The sequence below is a fragment of the Xyrauchen texanus genome, chromosome 28, assembly GCF_025860055.1.
Source record: "Xyrauchen texanus isolate HMW12.3.18 chromosome 28, RBS_HiC_50CHRs, whole genome shotgun sequence".
Lineage (NCBI taxonomy): Eukaryota > Metazoa > Chordata > Actinopteri > Cypriniformes > Catostomidae > Xyrauchen > Xyrauchen texanus.
In genome coordinates, this window is record NC_068303.1 from 21831629 (window position 1) to 21858666 (window position 27038).

At 39.3% G+C, this 27038-nt stretch overlaps 1 protein-coding gene across 1 annotated transcript in view; it reads left to right on the plus strand.

Annotated features, from left to right (window-relative positions):
- bach2b (BTB and CNC homology 1, basic leucine zipper transcription factor 2b) overlaps nucleotides 1-27038 on the plus strand; it is a 144103-nt gene that overhangs the window by 100262 nt on the left and 16803 nt on the right. The window contains exon 4 of the mRNA XM_052096139.1: nucleotides 21790-23280. Coding sequence (XP_051952099.1) covers nucleotides 21790-23280 — 1491 coding nt within the window. The remainder of the gene's footprint in view (nucleotides 1-21789; nucleotides 23281-27038) is intronic.

The window sequence follows — 27038 nt, forward strand, 5'->3', positions numbered from 1 at the left end:
GTAATGAAGCCCACCTGCCCACATCAGTCGAAAACCTTTTTAGTAAAGGGTCAAAATTAACTCTGCACTGTTTGGGCCATTAGAAGGCGCCCGGCTGAAAAGCAATTACCGGGCAGTATGCTGTCAGAGCCAAAGCTTCAGATTTAGACACTATATCATATTTCTTACACTTAATAATAGAAATAACCTTCCTTCTTTTTATTGGGTGCCCCAACCCATTCACATTCCATGTGGAGAGAGACAATCCGCTCATATTTACATTTTGACATACGAGAACAAATAGATTGTGTGATTAAAAACTAAATTATAAAGACCACATTCCAACATTAGCGCAGTAATCAATCCCCGAACCCCCCCCCCCGAACCAAACAAACAGATAAAAGAAAACGTGTGCATTAACCCAGCGCACGACAGCGCCAACTGGCTTCCATCTTTCTAAACTCAAATAGTCCATGTACACGTACGAGAGCCCCCCGCGACAACATTTTGTGAGACAGAGTTACACAACAAAATATAATCTATGAAACAAACTCCAGCCAATAGGTGGAACAGCACACAAAAAAAGGGGTGCTCAGTCTACTCAGACATTCAAACGAATGTTCAGTGAGCCGGCCCATTCGGCTGCTACATGATGCAACAAATGACCTAATCACTCCAATGTCTTACAAGAAATACTCCACAAAACAAACTCCAACCAATAGGAGGCAAAAGCACAAAGAATGTGCAGATTCATCCACAAATCAATCCCAAAGGAGCGTTACTCCTCAAAACAAACTCCAGCCGCTAGACGGAACTAGCACAAAAATAAACAAAAAGGTGCTCTGTTTTCTCAGACAGTAAAGTGAATGTTCAGTGATTCGGTCCATTCGGCTACAACGCGAGTACCACAAAATAACTTACTCCATTGACTTTATGAAAGACATCGCTTGCTGGAGATATGTGAATGTTTTACAACAATCCTTAGCATCTATTCCCAATTTGGCAGGGAACATCAGTGCAAAAGCAACCTTCCGTTGATTTAAGAGTTTTTAGCGTTCCTTGAATCAATCATGTTTCTCTCTTGTTGAATTTGCAAAGTCTGGGAACAAGAAAATGTTGTGGTTCTTCCAAAAAAGCCTTCCTTTAATCCTCGCCTTGCGTAACACCAGATCTTTATCGGATGATCTCAGAAATTTGGACAGAATTGATCGAGCCTGTCTCCCTCAGTGGATCGCCGAGCCCGAACACTGTGAGCTCGCCCGATTTCCTGCTTATGGCCTGTTATGTCTAGCAGATTTGGAAAAAGCACTTCCAGGAATTTCACCATATCCTGACCCTCTTTGGCTTCAGGAATTTCGACGATTCGGATGTTATTCTGCCGGCTACGGTTCTCCAAAGTCCTCCAACTTCTCCCAAACACGCTCCAAATCCACCTTGGTCGCTAGCAGCTAATTCCCTCTGAAGACTTCAGACAATCGATCCATTTCTTGACATCCCCCACTCTTGTAACCACCTCAGAGAACTTCATCTCCAGAGATCGATCCACATATTACAGCAAGATCCTCCAAGTCAGCGATGACCTTCATCAGCATTGCCGGCATTTTCAACATTTCTCGCCAAATTTCCCTAATTTCTCTGACCAGATCGGCTCCCTGGCTCTGTGCTTTCTCAGGGATATCAGCTTGAGCAGGTAAGTGTCTATTAATGTCTACAGAGCTCGAGGATTTCAAATCAAATCAAAACACTTTATTGTCACACTACCATGTACACAAGTGCAACAGTAGGTGAAATTCTTGTTCAGTAGGTGAAATTCTTTTTGAAGATTTTGAATTCTTTGACATATTGTCCACATTCCGCTCTCTTCCTAACAAAAAGGACAAACTATATTTCCTCACCCGAACAAAACAAGGACTTTTCAACCTCTGCTGCCTTGTGCTTCACAGAAACCTGGCTGAGTGAAGCCATTCCGGACAGCGCGTTACAACCTTTGGGCTTTTAGCTATTCAGAGCCAATCACATTGCGGATTTAATGGGGAAAACGAAAGCCGGTGGAACTTTCGTTTTCTTTTTTTATTTTGGTGAGTGTTTATATCCCACCACATGTGTGCTTGAACACAGCGCTGCAACAGCTGGCTGACCAAATCACAGACACGGAACAACAATTATTTCAGTTATTATTCTTGGGGATTTTAACATAGTAAACCTCACACTTGAACTGCCCAAATACAAACAGCACATTACATGCCCAACCAGAGACAGAAATATACTGGATCATTGCTATACAACAATAAAGTATGCATATCGCTCTGTCCCTAAAGCAGCTTTGGGACTCTCTGATAATTGTCTGGTTCATTTTCTTCCAACCTACAGGCAGAAACTAAAATCTGCTAAACCTGTAATAAAGACTGTAAAGATAGGGACCAATGAAGCAGAGCTGGAACTACAATCCTGCTTTGACTGCATTGATTAGAGTGTTTTTGATGCTGCAGACACCAATCTGGACGAGGCCACAGATAGTGTTACAACATATATCAGTTTCTGTGAGAAAATCTGCATTCCTTCTAGGACTTATTTAACATACAACAATGTATTTAACATACAAAAACATGATTTACAGCAGAACACAGGCAGCTTCATCAGGCCAAAGAGGATGCTTACAGAGGTGGGGATAAGTCTTGTACAATCAGGCCAGGAACACACTGAATTAGAATATCAGAGTGGCTAAAAGAAACTATTCTGATAAGCTGAAAACAAGTTTTCTGCTAACGACACTGCATCAGTGTGGAGTGGCCTGAAACAACTTACTAACTACAGGACTCCTGCCCACAACACTGTAGGGAACCAACCACTGGCGACGACTTGAATATGTTCTACTGTAGATTTGAAAGGACCAATCTCACACCCCACACCCTCTCTGACCTTCACTTTGCACAAAAACTAACACCTCCTGCAACCCCCCTCCTCCACCCTCCTGCTATTCAACCTGTACTTAAGATCTGTGAAGAAGAGGTGTGCCATGTCTTCCGAAAACAAAAGACAAGGAAAGCATAGGGCCCAGATGGTGTTTCACCCACTTGTCTAAATGTGTGTGCTAACCAGCTGCCCCCCATCTTTAAACTGATCTTCAATAGATCACTCGAGCAGTGTGAAGCTTCTCCCATGCTGCTCAATCATCATGCCTGTCCCAAAGAAACCAAAAATCAGAGGACTTAATGACTACAGACCTTTCGCCCTGACATCTGTGGTAATGAAATTATTTGAGAGACTGGTTTTGGCCCACCTGAAGGACATCATTGGACCCTTTCTTGATCCCCTTGCTTATCGAGCAAACAGGTCTGTGGATGATGCAGTCAACATGGGATTGCATCATATCCTGCAACATCTAGACAGATCAGTGACATATGCAAGGATCCTTTTTGTGGACTTCAGTTTGGCTTTCAACACCATCATCCCAGCTATTCACCAGACTAAACTACACCATCTCTCTGTTCCCTATCTGTCAGTGGATTACCATCTTTCTAACAGACAGGCAGTGGCTAGTGAGACAGGGGAAATTCTCTTCCAGCACATTTACAGCACAGGTGCCCCCCAGGGATGTGTGCTCTCCCCGCTACTCTTCTCCCTGTATACAAATGACTGCACTGCCAAGGACCCCTCTGTCAAGCTCCTGAAGGTTGCAGATTATACTACTGTCATCTGACTCATCCAGGATGATGATAAGTCTGCATACAGAAGGGAAGTTGAACAGCTGGCTTTCTGGTGCAGTCAAAACAACCTGGAGCTGAACACACTCAAAACGGTGGAAATGATTGTGGACTTTAGGATGAACACCCCAACATTTACCCCTCTCACAATTCTAAACCGCACTGTGGCAACAGTGGAGTCATTCAGGTTCTTGAGCACTACCATCTCACAGGACCTGAAGTGGGAGACCCACATTGAGTCCATTGTGAAAAAGGTTCAGCAGAGGTTGTACCAGTTGAGGAAGTTCAACATGCCTAATGCACTGTTGATACAGTTCTACTCAGCAGTCATCGAGTCTGTCCTCTACACTTCAGTAACTGTCTGGTTTGGTGCAGCTACAAAATCGGACTACAATGGACAGTTCGGACTGCTAAGAGGATTATTGGTTGCCCCCTGCCCTCCGATCAAGAACTGTACACTTCCAAATTAAGGAAAAGGGGTGGAAAAATAACTCTGGACCCCACTCACCCTGCCCACTACCTTTTTGAACTGTTTCCTTCAGGCCGAACAGAGCTCTGTGCACCAGAACCGTCAGACACAGGAACAGTTATTTTCCATAAGGCTATCCATCTCATGAACAGTTAAAACTGCCCCATTGAGAAATAATCATGTGCGATACATAGTTTAGTCTATTTATATTTATCCAACACATCCTACCTACGTACCTTCTGCCATTACATTCCCTTGTACTGTTTGTATCTGCACTACATATATATATATATATATATATATATACACACACACATACACACACACATACACACACACATACATGTGCGTACTGTACTGTGCAAAAGTTTTAGGCACTTGTGAAAAACTTGTGAAAAGTGAGGATTTCTTAAAAACAAACGGTTATGACATAAATAGTTGTCATTAATCAATTAACAACATATAAAGTCCAGTAAACAGAAAAAGAGCTAAATTGTTTTTTTTTTTTGCCTTCAAAACAGCACAAATTCTCCTACTTACACCTGGACACAGTTTTTCTTGGTTGTTGGCAGATAGGATTTTCCAAGCTTCTCGCCACATTTCGCCACAGTTCTTTTATTATTTAGGCTGTCTCAATTACTTCTGTCTCTCTGTGAAATCCCAGACTGATCCGATGTTCAGTGAGGGGCTCTGTGAGGGCCATGCCATCTGTTGCAGGGATCCCTGTTCTTCTATTCTATTCTATTTGCAAAAGGAATGTTTGGGAGTATAAAATGTATATTTCCTATTGACACACTAAATTAGCAGATATAAATAACCATCTTAAGACAAATGTTTTTGGGACATAAAATGTCGTATGTGCCTAAGACTTTTGCACAGTACTGTACTCTTATTGTGTATTCTATAAATACTTTATTTTCTATTCAATATTTATTTTTTATTTATTAAATTTTTTTGTGTATTTATTGTTATCTCTGTCTTGTTGCTGTATTGTATTGTTGTGCACTGGAAGCTCCTGTCACCAAGACAAATTCCTTGTTTGTGTTAGCATACTTGGCAATAAAGCTGATTCTGATTCTGAGTGTATCGTATCTCACCGGTTTATGTTATCAGTGTTAAAACTAGCAAAGTGCGCAGAGCTCGCCATTCACACGTCCAAACCTTGCACGGTGTCACATGACTATGGCATACCAAGGCTCAACAAAGTGATAGTGACACCATGATCCGCAACAATTCAGGAACTAATGCAGCTAAAACAAGGTAAATTTTCCTTTAGCGTGCACAATCATGAGACACAACATGCAGTGAAAGGATATCGGTGCTAAAGTCTTCTTCACTCCAAAAAAAAAACTCAATCATTGGTGAGTGAAATGTGCATATTTACTAGCCAGTAGCTAATAATAGACATGTTTTAGTCACATAGAGTGAAATTTGGTCGCATATGCAAGTAATTTACTCACAGTGGAGAGGGTTGCTATAGAAAAAAAGATTCAATAAATGGGCCAGCAGTCTGCCTTACATCTCTTTTTGTATTCCACATATGAAAGAAAGTGGTTTTAAAGTAACATGGGTGACTAAACGGTGACAGTATAACATTTTTTGGGTGAACTATCCCTTTAAGATTGAACGTATATAGCCACCAAAATCTCAAAAGACTAAATCAATGGATCTGCTGTGCTGTTATAGACATTGTGCTCTGTGTGTAGTGTGCACATATGCAGCATTAGCCTTTATGACAGCCTTAGTGATTGCAGCTCGACAGCCAGAGCTTGCCTCACCCCTGCTGAATACCGCCCCTATATGTAACATAAGGTAAGGCGGTGGGAAGAATAAGGGGTTGTTTAAACTGGTGGGGGTATACTGTTGGGTTGGTTAGTGAAAAAAATCCACTGCAGATGAAATGTGAAACAAAGAGCACCCCCACCTCCTGTTCCCCTCCACAACACCCCCAGCCCCCACCCCACCCCTCCCAGATGAACTTGTTATTGTTGAGTCCTGGGGACTGCATCGGGTTAGTGACATCATCTGCATTAGCCAGTGAATGTTCAGCGCAGAGAGAGGAGAGAGAGGCCCTTAATCGGCTCTCTGTTGGAAATCAGATCATGAAGAGTGAAGGAAAAACAACCTCCCCCTCAACCCCCCACATAAATGGAATAAGCCCTGTATTAGACACCCAGCATTCCGATACTGAGGAATCGCATAAGGAATTTCTGTCCGAACTTTGTTTTATGCAATGTACCTTCTTAACCCTCATATTCTGTTGAGACCTACTATTTATTAAATAATATTCATTTTAAAATTAAACTAATATTGTCACAAATTCAGTATGTTCTTCTCACTTTGTTAAAGCCCATTTTGACAGCTATTATTGAAGCTTTAACCTCAGTTGTATCTCAAAGTGAAAATACAATAAAAGAAATCCATTACATTATATTTAGACACATGTATATACACTGCCTGGCCAAAACTAAAAAAAAGTCACAGTTTGGATTTAAATAATCAGATACTTAAGAGCCTATAATTGGATCATTATTGCAGTGATTCATATGTTTCAGATGGCAACAATTATTTTAACCCTAACTGATGCAGTGTGTAGCTTCTAATTTCTTAAACAACCATGTCGGGAGACATATCCCGTGGCCTTGGAAAAGATGTGGGCAAATTATGCTGAAGATGCTGAAATCATTGGGATTGGGTTAAGAACAGTCCAGTGCATTATTATAACCTGGAAAGATAGTGGTAAACTGTCAGCTTTGCGGAAGAAATGTGGTCAGAAAACAATCTTAAATAATCGTGATCGGAGATCACTAAAATGCATGGTGAAGTCACATAATAAAAAACCGACAGTAGAACTCACAGCTGTGTTTAATAGTGAAAGTAAGAGCATTTCCACATGCACAATGCAATGAGAATTTACAGGATTGGGACTAAACATCTGTGTTGCCACAAGAAAGCCTCTTGTTAGTGAGGCTAATCTGAAAAAATGACTTCAATTTGCTAGGGAGCATAAAGATTGGACTGTGGAGCCATGAAAAAAGGTATTGTGGTCTGATGAGTCCAGATTTACCTTATTCCAAAGCGATTGGTGCGTCAGGGAAAGAAGGGAAGTATATGAAGCAATGCACCCTTCATGCATAGTGCCCACTGTACAAGCCTCTGGAGGCAGGATTATGCCCCTCTGGGGTTGCTTCAATTGGTCAGGTCTAGGCTCAGCAATGTTATGTGGCAATAAAATGAAGTCAGCTGACTACCTAAATGTACTGAATGACCAGGTTATCCTATCAATGGATTTTTTGTTCCATGACAGCATAGGCATATTCCAGGATGACAATACCAAGATTCATCGGGCTCATATTGTGAAAGAGGGATTCAGGGAGCATGAGGAATCATTTTCACACATTAATTGGCCACCACAGAGTCCTGAACTTAACCCCATTGAAAGTCTTTGGAATGTACTGGAGAAGACCTTACGGAGTGGTTAGACTCTCCTGTCATCAATAGAAGATCTCAGCCAAAAATGAATGCAACTCTGGATGGAAATAAATTTTGTGATGTTGCATAAGGTCAGTGAAACAATGCTACGACAAATGTGCACCATAATCAAAGCTAAAGGTAGTCCAATGAAGTATTAGAGTATGCAACTTTTATTTTGCCAGGCAGTATATCCACATCCATATGAATAGGTTGTTTTTTATGTCTTGGATGTTATATCGGGTTGATTTGGTTATTCTGTCAGTTGTGGTTAATATTTGACTCTCCCATCAAAAGGTATGGCTGTGATGATGATTTTGGATCTCCTTTGGCCACAATCATTAGAAGACAAACTGCAAACACGCTATATACCCAGACGAATGTGAATCAGCTTTATTCACTGTTAATCTGAGCTCTGTCAACACCCAATATGTATGGCCATTTGTCACATGAACCACGTGTGTTAGTTCTGTCAGCTTATATCTCCTCTCAGATGTTAGCTTTCGGTATGTGCCATTCTCTCTCTCTCTCTCTCCTGCTCTCTCTGAAGATAAGACACAGTTCAGCACAAACAGTATTAAGTGCAACTGTAATTTTGAAAGGAAGCTGGTTCACCAGCTCTCTTCCTGTATTATAATTCCTTAATCACATAATTTGCAGTGCAATTTTCACCTCTGCTGATTCGAGTGATTCTCTCTTTGTTATTCTTTTGTCCACCCAAGAGCTCATGTTTTAATGTGTATCTCTGTTTTTTTAGTCACATATTCTCATTTGATTCATGCATTTATTTATTAAGGCAAGGCACGGCATGATTATTTAAATAGCACACGTCATTTATATAGCAGTTTACAATGGTAATTCAATAGGACTTTAAAGAGCCCATATTATGTTCATATTTTAGAATTTAGAATTTAGAATTTTAGAATATGTTTACATCCATTAATGTTCAAAAAACACATGTAACAGGTAAATGTTTCCAGTCTAGTAACAGAAAGGTTAAAATCAAGTTACAAATGACCAATATAAAGTTGGGATTGGAGAAAGTATTTAAAGACCAAAACGTCTCAATTTGTCTCTCCATTTAATCTCAATCATATCTGGGGAAATAAATGTTAAAACATTTTCTTCTGTTTTTTCCCATGGTATTCTTTCCTTTTTGGGGCCTTGTGTAGTATGTGTATACAGTATATGTCACTGTGATTCAGCACTGCTTTAGAGAAAGTCAGTATAGTTCTGTGTCTGTTTTTTTGTATACAGTATATCTTTCTCTATAAATCTGATTCAGCACTTGTCTGTACAGCGACCTCAAACCGTCTCCTGTTATAAAGTTTACAGTCTTCCACATGCAGACAGTTGTGAACAGGAACCACATGAAATTCAGCACCATTGCAACACTCTCTCAAACACCAATGCACATACACACACACACACTGCAAAACATGCATTCATCAAATCACAGAAGTAAACGCAACACTTCATAAAGTGAATTTCAAAATAGCACTAAAACTATTTAAAACTGTACTTCTAAAAGGCCTGCTGGGAGATATAGTTCCATTCCACCTCAGTTTGGGTTGCTGAAGTGATTCCTATTAGCCTCCTGCCTGAAGATCTTCTACAGAAACTCTACAGAAACACACACTGTTACTCCAGATACAGGATATTTGTTTTATTCTGTACTTCAATAAACTGTGAAAAGTTCATTCTATCTTAGTTTTGACAGTGTTGGCTGAATTGAAGTAATCACATTGCTAATTACTTTTGTTTCTTTCGAAAACACAGTTTTAGTTTTTAGTTTTTCCACTCAATCAATTCTATATTTCCCTCTTTTTTTATTGTCACACTCAAGTATTCATAGTCCACTTCTAAAGTATAAAGTCCAAGAATTCATGCTCCAGAAACTTTTTTCATTGAAAAGTTTTGACCCTTTCTCTGACACTTAAGGGGGGGGTCGCACACTGGACGCGTCTGGCGGACAACATGGTGCGTTCTAAAATTAGAAACAATTGTTTTCAATGAAGGTACATACACCGCCACTGTCGGCGGCAGCCAGCTACGACTCCAGATGCTGCTGTGCCATGGAGCGCAACTCGCATATTTTCCATTAAATTCAGCCCAAATCATTATCAAAGGACATGGATCATTTACTTTAGCATTCTTCATTCTTGAACAAGGCAAAAACCTTGGTAACTTTTGTGTGTGCTATCTCCAACCTGAACTGCATCGACGTGCCCTGTGTATGATACCTGTGCCATGTCCTTGCTGCGACGCGGCGCTTCTCGTCCAGTGTGCGACCGCCTTTAGAATTAAACAGCCTGTTTTTGCTACTTTGCTACTAGTAGTAGCAATGTAGCAAAATATCGACTTACCAAACAGGTTGTTCAAACACACCCCTGGTCCACCATTGGTTGGACAATGGTGTACTTTTTCTGTAGTCTGAATTTCATACCATTGGTTGAGCCAATGACCACATTACATGCACCAAAGAAAACGGTCTATTCCAGGGTTTTTGAGAAAGCGGTGTCCTGAAATGTCATGTGAGCAAGAACGTTGATTTCCTTTTGCCATTTAATGGATTAAGAGAAAGTGGTTTAACACACCCAGGTTTCTGCCGAAGAGCACGGCTTAATGTGGTCATGAAAAAGCAATAGCTGTTTTTGAGGAGTTTGCATGTGCTTGAACTGACTGGATAACGAACGTCAGAGGATGGAGCTTAACATCAAGTCAACACAGCGAAAATTATTCAATATTTCTGGGACTACAGTGGGAGAAGCCATACACTATAAACTATACCAATTTATACACTCAAAATAAAATATCGATGGTCCCTCATTTTCACGTATATGCGCTCCTACCGTACGATTTTGCTGCAGGTCTCAATAGAATGTTAAGGAAACAAAAACAGAAACAACTCTGGAATATCTGGAAATAAAGTGAAACAACAGAGGATAAAATAGCAAAGTCTTCCTCGGAAACCATGTCTGTTATTTACACAAGCATCGCTTGGAAATTATGTTGCTGTGGAGAAAGCTTCTTACTGACCGAGCCGCATATATTATATGGGAGTTAAGAATACGTCGCTTATATAGTGCATGTAAACCAAAACGCGGCTTACTTGCAATAAGTTGCTTTCTTGTGTCCATGTAAACATACTCAATAATGCTTTTTTCAGGCTGCTCAAAAAAACAGAGCAAAATTCTGATAGCATCACAATGCTTAAAAAATTAACCTATACATTTTTAATTTATAGTTCATAATATCTTAACATGTTAAGCACGTATAGGAGAAAGTATTTACCATTGTAACACTTTGTACACTTTGTATCATTGTAAGGTAACAACTATAAAGATGTGTCTAAATATCTGAATTTCAATAAATGGTGGTCTCGGCAAAGAGAGATGTGTTGTGGAAGTTAGAGTATGTCTACAGGGAAGCAAAAATAAAAGAATGTTTCCATTACATTATCTCTTCAAACATGTCACATCTTGACCACATACACAAAAACATGCTAGTGGCTGTCACCTTCGAGGGAAAAGGTAAATGTTAAGCAGGTGTTAGAGTTAATAGGTTATATACACAAACACAGAGAGAGGCTTTGGTGCAGGTCAGGACTTGGCTGGGGCAGTCGAGGAGTAATCCTGTGGGATAGAGCAGGTCAGGGAGGAAGTAACGGCACACTGACGTGAATGCTATCATTTAGAGGAGCACAAGACTATCACACATTAGCCTATACTGCAGATGGAGGAAGATCTAACTTCTACCACTGTGTGGGGGGCTGGGCGGAGAGTACAAGAGAGAAAGTCAGTGAAAGAGGATATCTGTCTGTTAAATCTGAGTGCAAAGACAAATTACTCAGGAAGGGAGTGAAAGAGCTCAGTCCTTGACTTAAAGGCTCAAAGACTGAGGCAATGTCCACCTTTTACTGTAAGGATGACAAGGTAATGTACTTTTCTCTGTCTGGTTGTATACCGTAAACCTCAATTTGAGAGGATTAGCCAGTAGAGTAGCTGATGTAATCCATTGCTCTAGGGAGGGCTGACTCCAAATCTGTCAAGTGTTTTGTGCACCCTTTTGAGTGTCTGCATGTGTGTACTGTATGTCTGAGACAGTGGCCCCAAAAAGTATTTGAACACTATGTGAAGGCACAAATAAAACTGTCTGGATCTCATTCTATTAGGTTACAAATATTAAAACCCAGTGGCTTCTGCTACAAATAATGCTAGAGCTTTTTTCAGAACTAACTTGACTGCACTTTAATCAACTGGTGTCAAGGTCATTTTTGGTGAATTTATGAAGTCTGGTCCCCTCAAGTTAACACTAGCAAAGTAACCGCAGGTGTAGGTCATTACATAAACTATGGATATGTTCCACTACTTGACAACCAGAAAGTGTCCAAATAAATTGTGTTTTCATTTTAAAGCCCTAGGTATACCTCCATTTTAAAGTGAACACTCAGCATCTGTGTAAAGCTGAACAAGAGCCTGACAAAATATAATCCATATAACTGTGCGCACATACTCAGGAGGTTGGCGCATGCGTGCTACGACTGCTATAAGACACCAGACTTTCTCTTCAGGAGTGAACCATAAAGATGTCTTTATATTCCTTCATACTCGAGCAAATGCTGGTATCTCCAGACCTCCTCACACACGCGCTCTTGAATTGCACATCCACTGTTGTTGTTTTTAACCTTCATCCCCTAAAGTTTAGCGCCAATTACGTCTTCTTCTAGCTGTTCTTCGTGAAAGCAATGACTCAAAATATAAGTGTTGCCATCTTGTGGACCCAATAATTTGTGCTATTAACTCCAGGTGCATGTACATTCTGCGCTTTTAAAGACACACAAAAATTGGACAATATGCGCTAATTGCTTGCGCACTCTGCTGATGGGGAAATTTGCATCACGTGTTCGACCAAAGTATACTTTGGGTTTAAATGGTATATCTATTGTTTTGTAATTTGAAACCCTATCCAAAACATTTTGTAAAAAGTTTTTCTTGAAATGTGTACTTTTTATATCTTTATATCTTATATCTAATGCTGCCTTCATGTGCTATCCAAATTATTCTACTTCTCAGTTCTGAAGTGGCAATTACGAGTATGTTGTGTTTAAGTGCTTTGTTATCGGAAAGAACAGGAAACATGGAAGATGCCAGGTTCATTCATGCATATTTCTTGAGGAACTTATATATTGCTCAGTTAGCTTGCTGACTTTTACAGTGTAAAAATGTGCAAGATGCATCAAATGGTTGCTGATATACATACATTTATTTGACCTAAATGGAAAGTGCTAACAATTAGCTGTATTTAGAAACATTTATAAAACCTTCAATTCTCTAGAGAAACAGTACATTTCATGACCATGTTAAAAGTATATGACTACTCCTAACTCGAAAGCTCTGGTATGAAAATTATCGTAGTTTCCCTGTCGTAATTACAACTTGAGGGTTCATTCATGTGCAATTTCCGAGTGGGAAAACTCGTATTTATGTTAATTGCGATAGCATGTAAAGGCAGCATTATGCAATGACATTAAGTGTTGTTAAGTGTTCAAATACTTTTTAGAGCCACACTGTTTATGTGCATGTATGTGCATTGAAATGTTCACACTCTTAACTGTTTATATTACCCTTAAAGTACTCAAATTGAAGTAAAAAATATATTTTTTTTTTGCAATATTAAATAAATAATCTAAAATGTTCTTCTGCCACCATACCACAGGTATTTTTGGTAGTGTCAATGCCAAATTTTCAAAACCTGCTGAGCTGCCTACCTGTACAACAATTTTTTTATTTTGCATCCTTTTTTGCATCTTTGAACATTCACATTGCTTATGAAAATGTTGTCTCAGTAGGTTTTGAAGCACAGCCAATAAACACCCTCAACATAGGCCCCCGCATACTCTGTTCAAAGTGAACTGTGACATTTTGCTGCGCCGCGGCTAATTTGTCTGTGTCTGGGTGTGGAGTTTAATGTCATGTTAGTCAGCAAATTTCATATCACAGACATCCCATCATCAATCGAGGTTTTGTTTTTTTTCAAACACTCTGTAAAGCGCTCGCTTCATTGTCATGCTGATCTTTGTCTCATTAACATTCATGACATGCAGGAATTTGCCGGAGCAAATTTACATAAATTAGCTGACTCTGCTACTGAGAGGGGAAAGGCAGAAGATCAAAGACAGATAGAATGAATGAACGAGAGGGCAGGTGTGAGGCCTTTATAGCAATCCATGACCTTTTTATGGAGGAATCACTTGGCACAATTCCCAACTAGTCAGGAGTTGTCAGGATGCATGATGTACAATTCATGTAATTTCCTGCTCTGTAACAATATGACCCTTTTGAAGCCCATCGAGAGAGTGAATACTCCGTAGTCGGAATTGGCATAAATGGCCTAGATCTGTCGTGGAGATACATTCGTTTCTTTGTTTGCTTCCCACATAAAAATATCCCCTAATGAGCCGCAATAGTGCTTTATTTTTCCTTTTCTGTGCACCTTTTATCTTCTCTTTTGTTGTAAATGTTGTGCTACACAGTTAAGATTTTCTCTTTCACGCTGTAGCGCTATAGCTCTGTAGCTCTTTCAAAACATTGTGAGCTGCCTACTGCCTACAAAGGCAGCACCATAACCATCATGGACTCCCATAAATGACTGATTCAGAATGCTGTACTTCGGGACCAACTTCGTACGCTACACAAATAGCACTCAGGAGACTTAACCATTAGCAGTCGCTATGCTAACAGTGTCATACTTAAATACTCTTACGAAAATCGAGAGTTCATGGCAAATTTGCCGCAAACTAGCAGTCCATTGTACATTGTTGCCAAAGGTTTGCTGGAGGTTCACCACTACCGGCGAAGAGCTGCAAACTTCTGGCAAACATGCCAGAAGTTCATTTGCACGTGACAATAATGAGTGGCAATTTTGCTGCAAATTTGTGGCATGTTTTCAGCTAGTTTAGATATTTTGGAAGGGTAAGCATGAAATTCCATTGCACACCCAAATATTGGGTAAAATATTCTATGTTAAAAACAGAACTACACTGAAACTTTATTTATAATCAACATGTCTCTCACCACAACTTTTGTTTAAAGTTCAATGAAATGGATTGTGGTATTACCTTCAACACAAAAGATACATGTGATGCTGCCTTAGAATTTGACTAAAATTAAGTATCTATATAATAAAGATGCATACATTTTAGAACAGACTTGTCATCAGGATTGCACCTATGATGCCTTAAAATGCTCTCATTTCTCCTCACTGTTTTAATATTTCCACCCCTCCATCCTCTTTATTCTCTCACTTCTGTCCCATCTTGCCTTCCTTCTTTTCTTCTGTTCACATGGCTTATCTCTCTCTCTCTCTCTGTCTCTCTCTCTCTCTATCAGGCTGGTGAGTGTGTGTGTGTCATAGAGTAGTAGCAGTAACAGATGGCGCAGGCATTGATGCTGCCTCTGCAGCCTGTGTCTGCTGATGTCAGCTAAAAATCACATTTCAGCACTTTCTTCCCCAGTAGAGAGAGCTGTTTGTCAGGCTTAGCCTCTCCATACTGTGCCCCTGCCTACCTTCACACCCCTATCATTTCTGTCTCACTCTGTCCTTACCCAACAATACCCTAAAATTCACAGCAGCATAGTTGGCTTTAGTATAGACAATGATTGCTTTCAATAAACAATCTATAAATTCATCATATATATGCACAATTGCATTTGGAAAAATTCACATTTTCTTTCCAAATGACAAAAGTGTACATACAGTGTCAATTTAATGCACTTTTGTTAACCCAGCCACAGCCTATCCCCTTAAATCGTGTAATCATAATTTGAAATATGAATTAATATAGCAATATGTAAACATGTGTTTTAAGTATCAAACCACCTTCATCGCTATTGGCAGATTTTATATGCTGTCAGTTCAATACATTTTCAATGTTTAGATACCTTCTCCCTGCTTAATATTTAATGTCAACTATAAGTGTGCCATTGGTAGGTTAATTCTCCCGAATAGTGTAAACACATCCCAACCAGCCCGACACATTGACTTTGGCTTAACCAATGGCATGAGTTTGGGAAGGGAATATCTGTTTGTCAGTGGCAGACAGAAGATTATACAAGAGACGTCAGTGAAAACAGTTGCTATGTTTGCAATTCCATTTGGTGACTCTAGTCACCAGAAATACAATTTTACCTTCAATAATTGTTGCAAAATAAGGGTGCTCTGTCGGGTCTTTCTTTAGCTAATCCATCGTAGGATTAAATGTGCATCTCTCTAAAATCTCACCCTCTTTTAAAGAGCCATGATCATCCCCTTCACACATATGCACACTCTTCTTGTGGTCCTCCCCCACTCTCCTGTACACAGTACACACACATTATGATGCACACACAAGTACACACAAACACCATCTCCCACAAAGATTAAGAGTCAGCAGCTTCCTCTCAGTAATGACTTATTGGCGCTGTTTTGTTGCCAGCGGGCAGATGAGCCTCTCTCTGTCTCTCTCTCTCTGTACTAAAATGTGTCTGCTGGACACAGACAGCCCGGATGACTCAGACTGAGTAGTCATCATTTTGTTTGTGTGCATTTTTGTGGATACTATAGAATCCATTGTTTGTGTATGACTGAAGTGGAGTCTTGGAGATTTCCATCTGAAGGAGATGTTCCAAAATAAATATGAAAGTCTATCTTGTTATTCATTTTATTAATTCAGTTTTTCTTTCTTTTTACTTTTCTTATTCTTTCTTTCAATTTTTTTTCCTTATCTTTCTTTCTATCAGTGACTATAACTATAATTAAATAATTATTTACTCAAATAAACAAGAAAAATAACAGTGCCACCTCACTTACATATTTTGATTTGATGTTGCACTATTATTTTTCTGCCTAGCAAATATTGTTCACCCAAAAATGAAAATTTCTCTCATCATCAGAGGTGAGTAGTAACTCGTTACATTTACTTGAGTAACATTTTGGGGGAAATTGTACTTTTAGAGTAGGTTAAAAGTGGATACTTTTTACTCTCACTCAAGTAAATTTAAAATTTTGTATTTATTTTTTTATATTCTTTACATTCTTTACAATGTGTGGCGTTACTGTCGTTACATTACTGGGTTTAAATTGATTTAATGTGTAATTTATTGAGAGATTATTTCATGGGCCTTTTATGAGAGCGGAAGTTCACAGCTGTGCGTGATGAGACGCTCCCACTTGTGTAATGAGACTGTCACTCAAGTCATCACTGCAGCAGCATCAAACTCTTCAAAATGAAACACTTTCTGCACTCCACACAGTGAAAAAAAGAATAGATTCGTCATGAAATCGCGGATATTTCAAGATTAAAGTCACAGCTCCAACTTCAGGCAGCATGCTGAGGTAAATTTTAGCTCTAATTCTAACGTGGGCTTTTCTGTGTAATGAGATGGTCATTTTCAGGGTGATTCTGTAATTCTCTTATGACATCAGTTTTTATGTGTACATTTTTAAATCAGTGCAGCAATATATCGGTATGCTTTGTCCCAAATGTCATAAGCAGTATTTTTGCATTTACTCTGCACACTCGTGGGGGTACTGTAAACTATCGCAGCTACTTCTGGCGAATTAACTGTATAAATCCATGTAAACATCCAAGTTAGTCGCTGCCATTCGCGTGATCGACAACTGGAGTGCGAACAGACAGCATTTCTGTGCGTGGACAGCGAGGTGTGCGGGCGTGCACGTGTACTATATTTTCACTATATAGTGAATGGCAGTTAGTGCGCTATATAGTGAATGGCAGTTAGTGCACTATATCTCGGCAGTAAGTGAACAAAATGAGTGAAGGATGATGATTATAAACACAAAGTAATATAACTGTAAATGTGTACGGACAGGTTCTATACGCGTATTGTGAAAAAGAGTGTCTGAGCTCTAGGACTGGTGCAGAAATGTCAATATGAAATTTTTAAATACTTCTTATTCTTATTAAATAATATATTAAAACAATAAATCTTCATTCTGTTTGTCATTTTTAATATATACTGTGTGTTAATATAGAAGTAAACACATTTGTTCAAATAAAGAGTACATATTAAAATGTATCTGTAAGTTTTGTCTCTCTATATGTTATTTTAATCCAGTAATGATTTGTCAAAAAGTAATTTACTAAATTCAGCATGAAATAAAACATTGCAGGAGTGAAGGAAGCAGTAAACTCCCAGCTTGTACATCTTCCCCATGGTGGATTGTGGGAAATTAACTGTCATTGGGTGTACTTGAAATGTACACTTGAAATTAGAATGCATTATGAGTAAGAATGAGTGAACAAAAGTAGGGAACGAGTGGCTCAATCAGAATTCAGACAATCCTATAAAATAGCGAAAACTCGAAATAGTGCACTATATAGTGGATAGGGGGTGGTTTCAGACACAGCGAGTGTTCCAGGATCAGGGTTGGTGCCCTACTTGGGCTACGTGCTCTGCATTCAGAGAGCGGCAGTACTGCTGTACAGAACTAATGATCTAAATACTTACGACACTGAAAACTGTAACTACACTGAAATAAGAATCCACACAGAACTTTAAAAGCTATGAAATAGCAAAAGAAGGCATTATATTTCAGCATTGTATATAATGTCCTTGTAGCACGTTTTCATTGTAATAATTACTAGAACTGTTTCCAAACCGCTCTTCTTATGGAAAAATGCATCCAGATCTGACAAGAGCCCTTAAAGGGATATTCACCCAAAAATTACAATTCTCATTATTTACTCACCCTCATGAAACCCCAGATTTGTATGACTTTCTTTCTTCTGCTGAACTTAAATGAAGATTTTTAGAAGAATTTCTCAGCTCTGTAGGTCCATACAAAGCAAGTGAATGGGTGGCCAGGCAACATTTTAAAACTAAACAAACAAACACATGTCAGCATAAAAATAATCCATAAGACTCCAGTGGTTAAATCAGTATCTTCAGAAGTGATGTGATAGGTGTGGATGAGAAACAGAGAAACAGATCACTTTCACATTCTTCTTGTGTTTTTGGTGATTCACATTCTTCTCTGCATATTGCCCCCTGCTGTCTAGCAAAAAAAAGACAAATATTGTTATTCAGAATCTGTTTCTCACCCACACCTATCCTATCACTTCTGAAGACATGGATTTAACCACTGGAGTCTTATGGATTACTTTTATACTGCCTTTATGTGCTTTTTGGAGTGTCAAAAATGTGGCCTACAGAGCTGAAATAATCTTTTTGTGTTCTGCAGAAGAAAGGAAGTCATAATCATCTGGGATGGTATGAGGGTGAGTAAATGATGAGAGAATTTTCATTTTTGGGTAAACTATCTCTTTAAAGTGATCGCTCAGCCATAATTTAATATTCTGTCATCGTTTCTCTACCCTCATGTTGTTCCAAACCAGTGTGATGCTTTGTATTATGTGGAACACAAAATAAGAATGTTAGAGACGGACAGTCTCAGTCACTATTCACATTCAACATATATATTTTAAAAAAACATTCACTGAAAGTAAATAGTGTCTGAGGCAAACATTCTGTCTAATATCTCCTTATTGTGTTGCATGGAAGAAAGTCAGTCATACAGGTTTGGAACAACATGATGGTGAATGATGACAGAATTTCATTAATAATAATTAGAATTCTGTAGTACATGTAGTAAACGTCTATTATGTAATTTGTGAAAGTAACGAGTTACTCACTACTTGAGTACTCTTTTAAGTGGATACTTTCTTACTCTTACTCAAGTAATTATTTATGTTAGTACTTTTACTTTTTACTTTTACTAGTACTTTTTTAAAAGTAATATTACTTTTACTTGAGTACAGTTTTTGACTACTCTACCCAACTCTGCTCATCATGTACTCATGATTTACCCTCACTCCATCCCACATGTGTATGACTTTCTTTCTTCTACTGAACACAAACAAAGATTTTTAAAGAATATTCTAGCTCTGTAGGTCCTTACAATGCAAGTAAATGGGAACCAGCCATTTGAAGCTTCAAAAATCACATAAAGGCAGCATAAAAGTCATTCATAAGACTCCAGTGTTTAAGTACATATCTTCAAAAGCAATATGATCTTTTTTAAATATACATCTCCATGCCAGATTTATGGTAAAAAAGGACTTGAATATCTGTTTCTCATTCACACTTATCGTATCGCTTGAGAAGACATAACTGGAGTTGTATGGGTTACTTTTACGTGGCTTTTATGGGAGTTTTGGAGCTTCTAAGGTCTGGTAACCATTCACTTGCATTGTAAGGACCAACAAAGCTGAAATAATCTTCTAAAAAAATGGGTGAACTATCCCTTTAAGAATTCTTGAAGAATGAGCTTGGTGGCTATTGTGTTTGCTTTTACCTTAATCAAGGTGACCTCAGCTAGCTTGATCAGAAAGCATTATTCACTTAATTTAAGTATTCACTTAATCAGCTGTTGAATTATGGTTGCAGAAAAGGCTCATTTGACCTCAAGCCTGGGTTTTCCATCCATACCTTTGCCCTGACTGTAAACACAATCCCCATATTTTCCCAAATGGAAATAAATCTATAAAACAAATTATTTGGATCTGGTGCCTGACTTTATAGTAGGTAACTAGTGGGTTACATGGTGTAAATGTTCTCTCACCACAAGAAATGTCTTGATGATCATAACTTCTATGGAGACTTGTCTGTTTTTGTTCCTATCAAGAGAAAAAACAAACTCATAGTAAACAATGTCTTGTCCCCATTCATTTAACATAGTGTTGATCTCATTCCCTTGCATCAAAGAGCACAAGTTCACTTTTGCTGTTGAGCACTTATCATTCTTGAGGGAGAAGAGAGAGCGCATTGTGGTCTGAACAATGCTGGCCCAGATCAAAGTACAGTCACATGTGTCTGTGAACGAAGAACACCTACATGGAGGTTTGTTTGTGGGTCCAGAATAATACAAGAAGACTCTGACTAATCGTCAGAGAAAGATAAATGTTTAAAAGTTGGCGGATATCAGCAGGGACCTGGCGATACGGTTATATCAGTATTTCTGTGGTGATACGATAGTATTGTTATTATTTATGTTTAGTGTATTACAGTTCAAAACTGGTGTATAGCAATCATTTATTTACTTGTTTGTCATTCAACTTCATTAGACTTTTAGAGTTTGAATTTTGTTTGAATAGAAACAATTGACTGTTTATTGACCTTTCTCACACACTTGCTCTGAATGATGGTCAGTCTTGTAATATGTTGCTAAAATTCTTATTTTGCTATGCTGCTAATAAGATTCTTGCCATTAGAATATCAGTAAAGTAATGTGAGATCAAATCTTGCAATTTTTCCTCCACCTATCTAGCAGATATATAGAGTTTAGCCTTATACAGATTTCGAAAGTTGAGGATAAACAGACCTCATGATGTGCTCCACACTTCCTTTGGGGAATTTATAAAAAGAAATGTAAAAAAAAAGAAACACCCTGGGTAATTATTTTCTCCCCACCTTAATGCGCTTGCTTACTCTCACACACAGTGGGCCAGCCAAGCTTTTGCAGGCGCAGTCACTTACCTAATTATCTAGCATTAGGTCAAATAGAAGGCTTCCATATCTGTCTCCGTCTGTCTCTCTCTCTCTGTCTGCTTGCCTTTCTCTCTCTCTCTCTCTCTCTCTCTCTCTCTCTCTCACACACACACACACAATTTACACTCTCTCTCTCTCTCTCTCTCTCTCACTCTCTCAGCAGGCTCAGGATGGCTGTAGCAGGGATAAGCCATAAGACTCCTAGAGCCCATTAAGCTTAAAGATTCCTTACCTGAGGGATAGATGTGGCATCACGTTTACAAACCTATGTGCTTTTACCTGTTTCTGTAATAACATTTACAACAAACACAGGGCACCAGCTGAGCTTAACCTAGAGAGCTGACTTGGGCAAGGAGTGGAATGTCAGATGTCATTGTTACTTAAATGAGGCTAGTCTCTTGATCTGCCGACAGCCGCCAGCATTTCACTTTTTATTTCCCACTGTATAGAATGTTCAATGCTGACCTGATAAAAGATTAACTGGCACTTTACAGTGTTTGTTTACGGTCATTTGAGCTGTCAAGTTCTCTCAGCACACTCCAATTGCCCTGAACAATGGCAGTGCTGATGGTAACACTGGAAATATCCACTGTTTTTTCTGTGTGTGTCCCCGCAGGTCAGTGCCCAGGGATTCGCTCCATTGTTGCAGTTCGCCTACACGGCTAAGCTGCTGCTCAGCAGAGAAAACATCCAGGAGGTCATCCGCTGTGCCGAATTCCTGCGCATGCACAACCTGGAGGACTCCTGCTTTCGCTTTCTGGAGGCCCAACTGCGCAGTGAGGAGGATGGCCTTCTCTGTCACAAGGTGGTATCTGAGAACAATCACTCTGAGGATGAGAGTATGCAGTCTGAGGTGTTGACAACATCGACAACTTCAGTGACCCTGTCTGATTCTCCACACTCTCGTCTTTGCACTGAGGCCCTGAACTCCTTGCGGCAGCCAGACCATGAACAGCTGGCAGCAGCAGAAGATTTTGCTGAAGGGCAGATGGACTTTGAGCGACATGGCACCTCGGACCTGCCACGATGCCCTAAATATAGGAAGTACCAGTGGGCATGCAACAAGCACAATAATGATGTCTCCTCACACACCAGTACCTCAGGTTTTCCAAGCACATTCAAGGAGATGAGCAGGCCAGCAGTGATGCAAATCAAACAGGAGCCACGCAGCGAGGAAGAGTCCATCTCGCTTTGCCTGTCAGGGGATGAGCAGGACGGAAGGGAAAATGACAGTATGACTGAGATGGAGCTGGATGGTTCCATTGCAGTGGACCAACCTAAAGGCAGCAGCAAGTCACCCACCTGCCTACGAAATCTCTTCAGGAAAGATCTGCCTAGCACACCCCAGCAGATATTTGCAAACAGACTCGTCAATGCCCAGGACAAAGGAACCACTCAGGGAGACCACAATAAAGACTACAGGCCTTCGCTCAGCAGCGAGCCTGGCATGCCTGTGGTGTTCCCCAAAGATGCTGATGGTTTCCCGCCAGGGATCTCGCTGAAATCAGCTTCCTGTGATGGAGTGTGCAAACAAGAGGTGGAGCTGGACCGCCGTAGTGTCATCTTCTCCTCAGGGGCCTGTGACCGAACAGGTACACCCACCCACTCGCATCCCAGCGGGAACTCATTGGAGAAAGAGCTCTCAAAGGACATGTCAAAGGGACTGTGGGCCGGCGCCAGCCAGTCCCTCCCCAGCTCCCAGACCTACTCCCCCAGCACCACAGTCAGCGACCTGCCCCTGCTCTGCCGCCAAAGGCCCAACACCAGCTGCCCAGTGCCAATCAAGGTATGCCCACGATCGCCCCCTTCAGAGACCCGCACCCGGACCTCCAGTTCCTGTTCCTCATACTCTTACGCTGAAGACGGGAGTGGCGGTTCCCCCTGTAGCCTGCCGCAGTTTGAGTTTTCTTCCTCACCGTGTCCCAATGTGACGCAATGTCTCCCCGCCAATCCGCAGGAGTCAGGTGGCGGGACAGGGATGCTATACACACGGGTGCGACCCAAGATTAAGTGTGAGCAGTCGTATGGAACCAATTCCAGTGATGAGTCAGGGTCCTTTTCAGAGGGTGACAGCGAATCATGTTCTGTTCGGGAGCAAGGCCCTGAGGTGAGCCATATTTTGTTTGTTTCCTCGTGTGTTTACCACATGTCAAACTGTCCCTTCTGAAAGCATACTATGCATCTCATACCCCAGTGTCCATTCATGCAGAAACCGATTAGATTTTGCATTTGTTTTGCACTGCAGTCCTCATGATATCAGAGACTTCCCTTGTGATCCCTACTCACTGAATCATTGAATAAAGCTGTAGACTCCTAATGGGCCAATAAACACTGTAACCATTTTCATGTCTGGACAGACATGAACATGAATAAGTGCAATGATATTACTATAACCATTAGTGTGTTGTCTGTGAAAGGCTAATAGAGTAGAATCAACAGAGGGGAGAAAACTGGATTTGAAAACAATCAAGTATGGATTGCTTTAGTGTCAAGTACCATACAGTTTAGTTGAGTAGAATACAACAGAATTGACCACTGCTGAGGAGCAAAGATGAAAGTAAAAGAGGACAAAAATAGGGCCTCCTAGCTATCTATCTATCTATCTATCTATCTATCTATCTATCTATCTATCTATCTATCTATCTATCTATCTATCTATCTATCTATCTATCTATCTATCTATCTATCTATCTATCTATTAATCTGTCTGTCTGTCTGTCTGTTGTGTCCGTCTGTCTATTGTGTCCGTCTGTCTATTGTATCCGTCTGTCTATTGTATCTATCTATCTATCTATCTATCTATCTATCTATCTATCTATATATCTATCGATCTGTCTGTTATGTATTGCTGTAGTTGCAGAACAAATTACTAAGGAGTAAAACAGAGTGAAGCTGAATACTAGTGAATAAATACAACTAGAAGATGCATCTCCATTCACATTTTGCTCACGTGCCAGATTGCCAATAAGAGGTGTTGGTGTTGCTCTGCGCAGTGATTGGTTAATTCCAAGCTACGATTCACAGCCTTATCCTTGGAACATGGTAGAATTTAAGAGAGATAGACAGTAAAACATGAACACACATACAGAGAGTTGTTTAGCATCTTTCTAAAGAAACTGCCTTCCTTATAATCACTATTTATGTTTTTCTTGTCAATTTTCAAACCCCTGCAGATCTGCTCAGAAAAGGACTTGGCCAGGCTATTGCTAATCAAGATATTCATAGCATTCATATTGTAAGCTTGTTGTTTTCATTAGTGTGTAGTGTGCATGGGTCTTTAGCTTTTTTATTAAATAAGGTTGGTAAGAAACCAGACATATGTTATTTTTCAATGGCCAATATATGTTAATTATCTAAATATAAAAATTACAGTAAAGAAGACACAGTGTGGATGTTATAGCATTAGTCTTGTGACAAAGGCAGATTTCTCTCTCTCTCTCTCTCTCTCTCTCTCTCTCTCTCTACTCTTACTCTTACACTCTCTCCAAAAATAAAATCAATTTAATCAAATACAAAATTGTATTCATCTTAATACCGGAGCAAATTAAGTATGGGTGTCTATTACAGACATATTTTTAATCTAGCAAAGAAAAGAAATTGCAAATAGATAATTGGATTTAATCCCGATCCGTTGCTATGGTAACATGGCACTCTGATATGAATTGGCTAGTTTTAAGCAGTTGCGCATTGTTTCAGTGTTGTATTTAAAAGACTTGAGGCACACTGCAATAGCCAAACTAAACCAGTCAGCAGCTAATGTGTAATTATTGCCTCAAAGCATTTGCCCTCCCCACACACAAACACACTCATAGAGCATCTGATTCATCTTTTGGCTTCTGAATGGAGCCAGTTTAATTTTTCTCTCCAGTTTTCAATCAGTAACAGACCAAAAATCACTTAAAGACTCCCAGATTCACTAAATGGCATAATTTGATTTAAGTTCAAGACTTTGATATTTACAGTGTATGTTGGGTCTTCTGGTATAATCTCCACACGTTCTAAATCTTAATCAAGTTCTCAGATAGCTCTTTTCTGCTTGAAGATCTCACTACCACACTCATTGCACTCTCCGGTTGATTTCTCACTGTCATTCATGTTCTCACCTACACCTTAACGTAAGTGTTACTGTGTAGCTGAGCTGATGAAAGTCTGCTAAAATGACTGAAAGCCCACCTTGTTCCATTCAGACACTTTATCGAGAGAAAATGCTACCTCACATTGTCAGACTGTCACTTTTTTCTCACAGTACATGTAATTCTCACTCTTCCCTCCCTCCTCTCTCTCTCTCTCTCTCTCTCTCTCTCTCTCTCTCTCTCTCGCTCTGTCAAACTCAGAGAGAGAGGAAAGAGAGGAGGAGCAACAAACAGTGAGGGAAATACAGTATCAAAAATAACTTTAGCCTGCTGCTGGAAACAATGTATTCAGTGGAGGAAGGAAGTTGTTAAACTGTAGGCTAATCATAGCATGAGTCAAGTCCTTTTAGGCCAGTCTAGATACTAGAGTCAAACTAGGTCTTTGAACTTCTCTGTCTTCTGCATGAGTCATAGACAGTATCACTTACCCTCCGTAACCAACACATATTCTAACAGGAAGCACTCAGATCCAAGAGCAACTGTATATTCATGTATAATTTGATTTGGCCTTACTTTAACACATTCATACTCAATACATACTTCCTAAGGCCAATTCAGCACCCCCAGGGAAGAGACTGGAGGAGTGAAACCTTAGCACTCTTAATCTTCATGTTCTGTTTGTGTCTGAGAAGGCTGTTTTAATAGTTCAAAAAGCAAAATTAACATTCAAGTATCAGGTTGGTACTTCATAACTAAATACAATTAACAAAAAATGGATTTTCACATTTCAACAAGTATACAGTCCTACCATCTTTATACTTTGTTTTATTGTATTTTTTTGCTATGTGTTTTTTGCTGGGTTCAAACAACAGAATTAAAGTTAGTTTACTGGATAACAATCACCAATCGCATAACAGATGATACTAACAGATTAATTAAATCTTCATTTATATCTACCTACTTTTCTTATTGAGTATTTCTTTCTTGATTACCAGTAAAAATATCTAAACATGCTTAATCATAATTGTACTTGAGAAGCAAAATGAGACAAGATATTTTGCTTTCAGATAAATCTTAAAATTTATTTATAAGAAAAAAAGACATTTTGCCAAAGGAAAAAAAAAAATCTTGATGCAAAGTTAAAACAAGGTTGTTGTTTTTTCACCCAGTGGTAAATGTTCTTGTTTTAAGCATAAACCCCACTAAATTTTATTAATTTCTCATAAAACATACTATGTCATTCTGATTCTCAAGCAATTGTTTTTGTTTTAAGGATTATCAGATATTTTTAAGTGAAAATACATTGTAATATATCTTTTTCTTTTTTTGTGTAGTACACTGGGTTTTAATTTAGCCAGAAGAATATCTTAAAAGGTTTAAATGTTTAAATATCTGTAATAAGTTTTACACATGCAGCATTGGTGAGGACTGTTCAGTTAATATCAGCAGAACTTGAGTAATAAAGTCAATTTACTGTGACATTTATTTTAAGATTTCGCTGTAGAAGGAACTCAGATCGACAGCCGAGATTTCGAGAAATGCATCAAAGAAAAGTCCTAAGGTAAAAAGACCCTACCGAGGTCCATTATCATATCTTGAGATCTTTGAGGTGATTTATCCTCCATTTTTATGCTTTAGTCATTTGGTGACTCTGGGTGAAGTATTGATCTCAGGGTGAGTGGGTGTGATCAGAAAAATCCCAGAGACAAATATTTCACTCTCACTTCTTCATTTTCACTCTTCGAAATCACGATGAAAGTAACATTAACCCTTTAGTAAAGATACGTGGGTC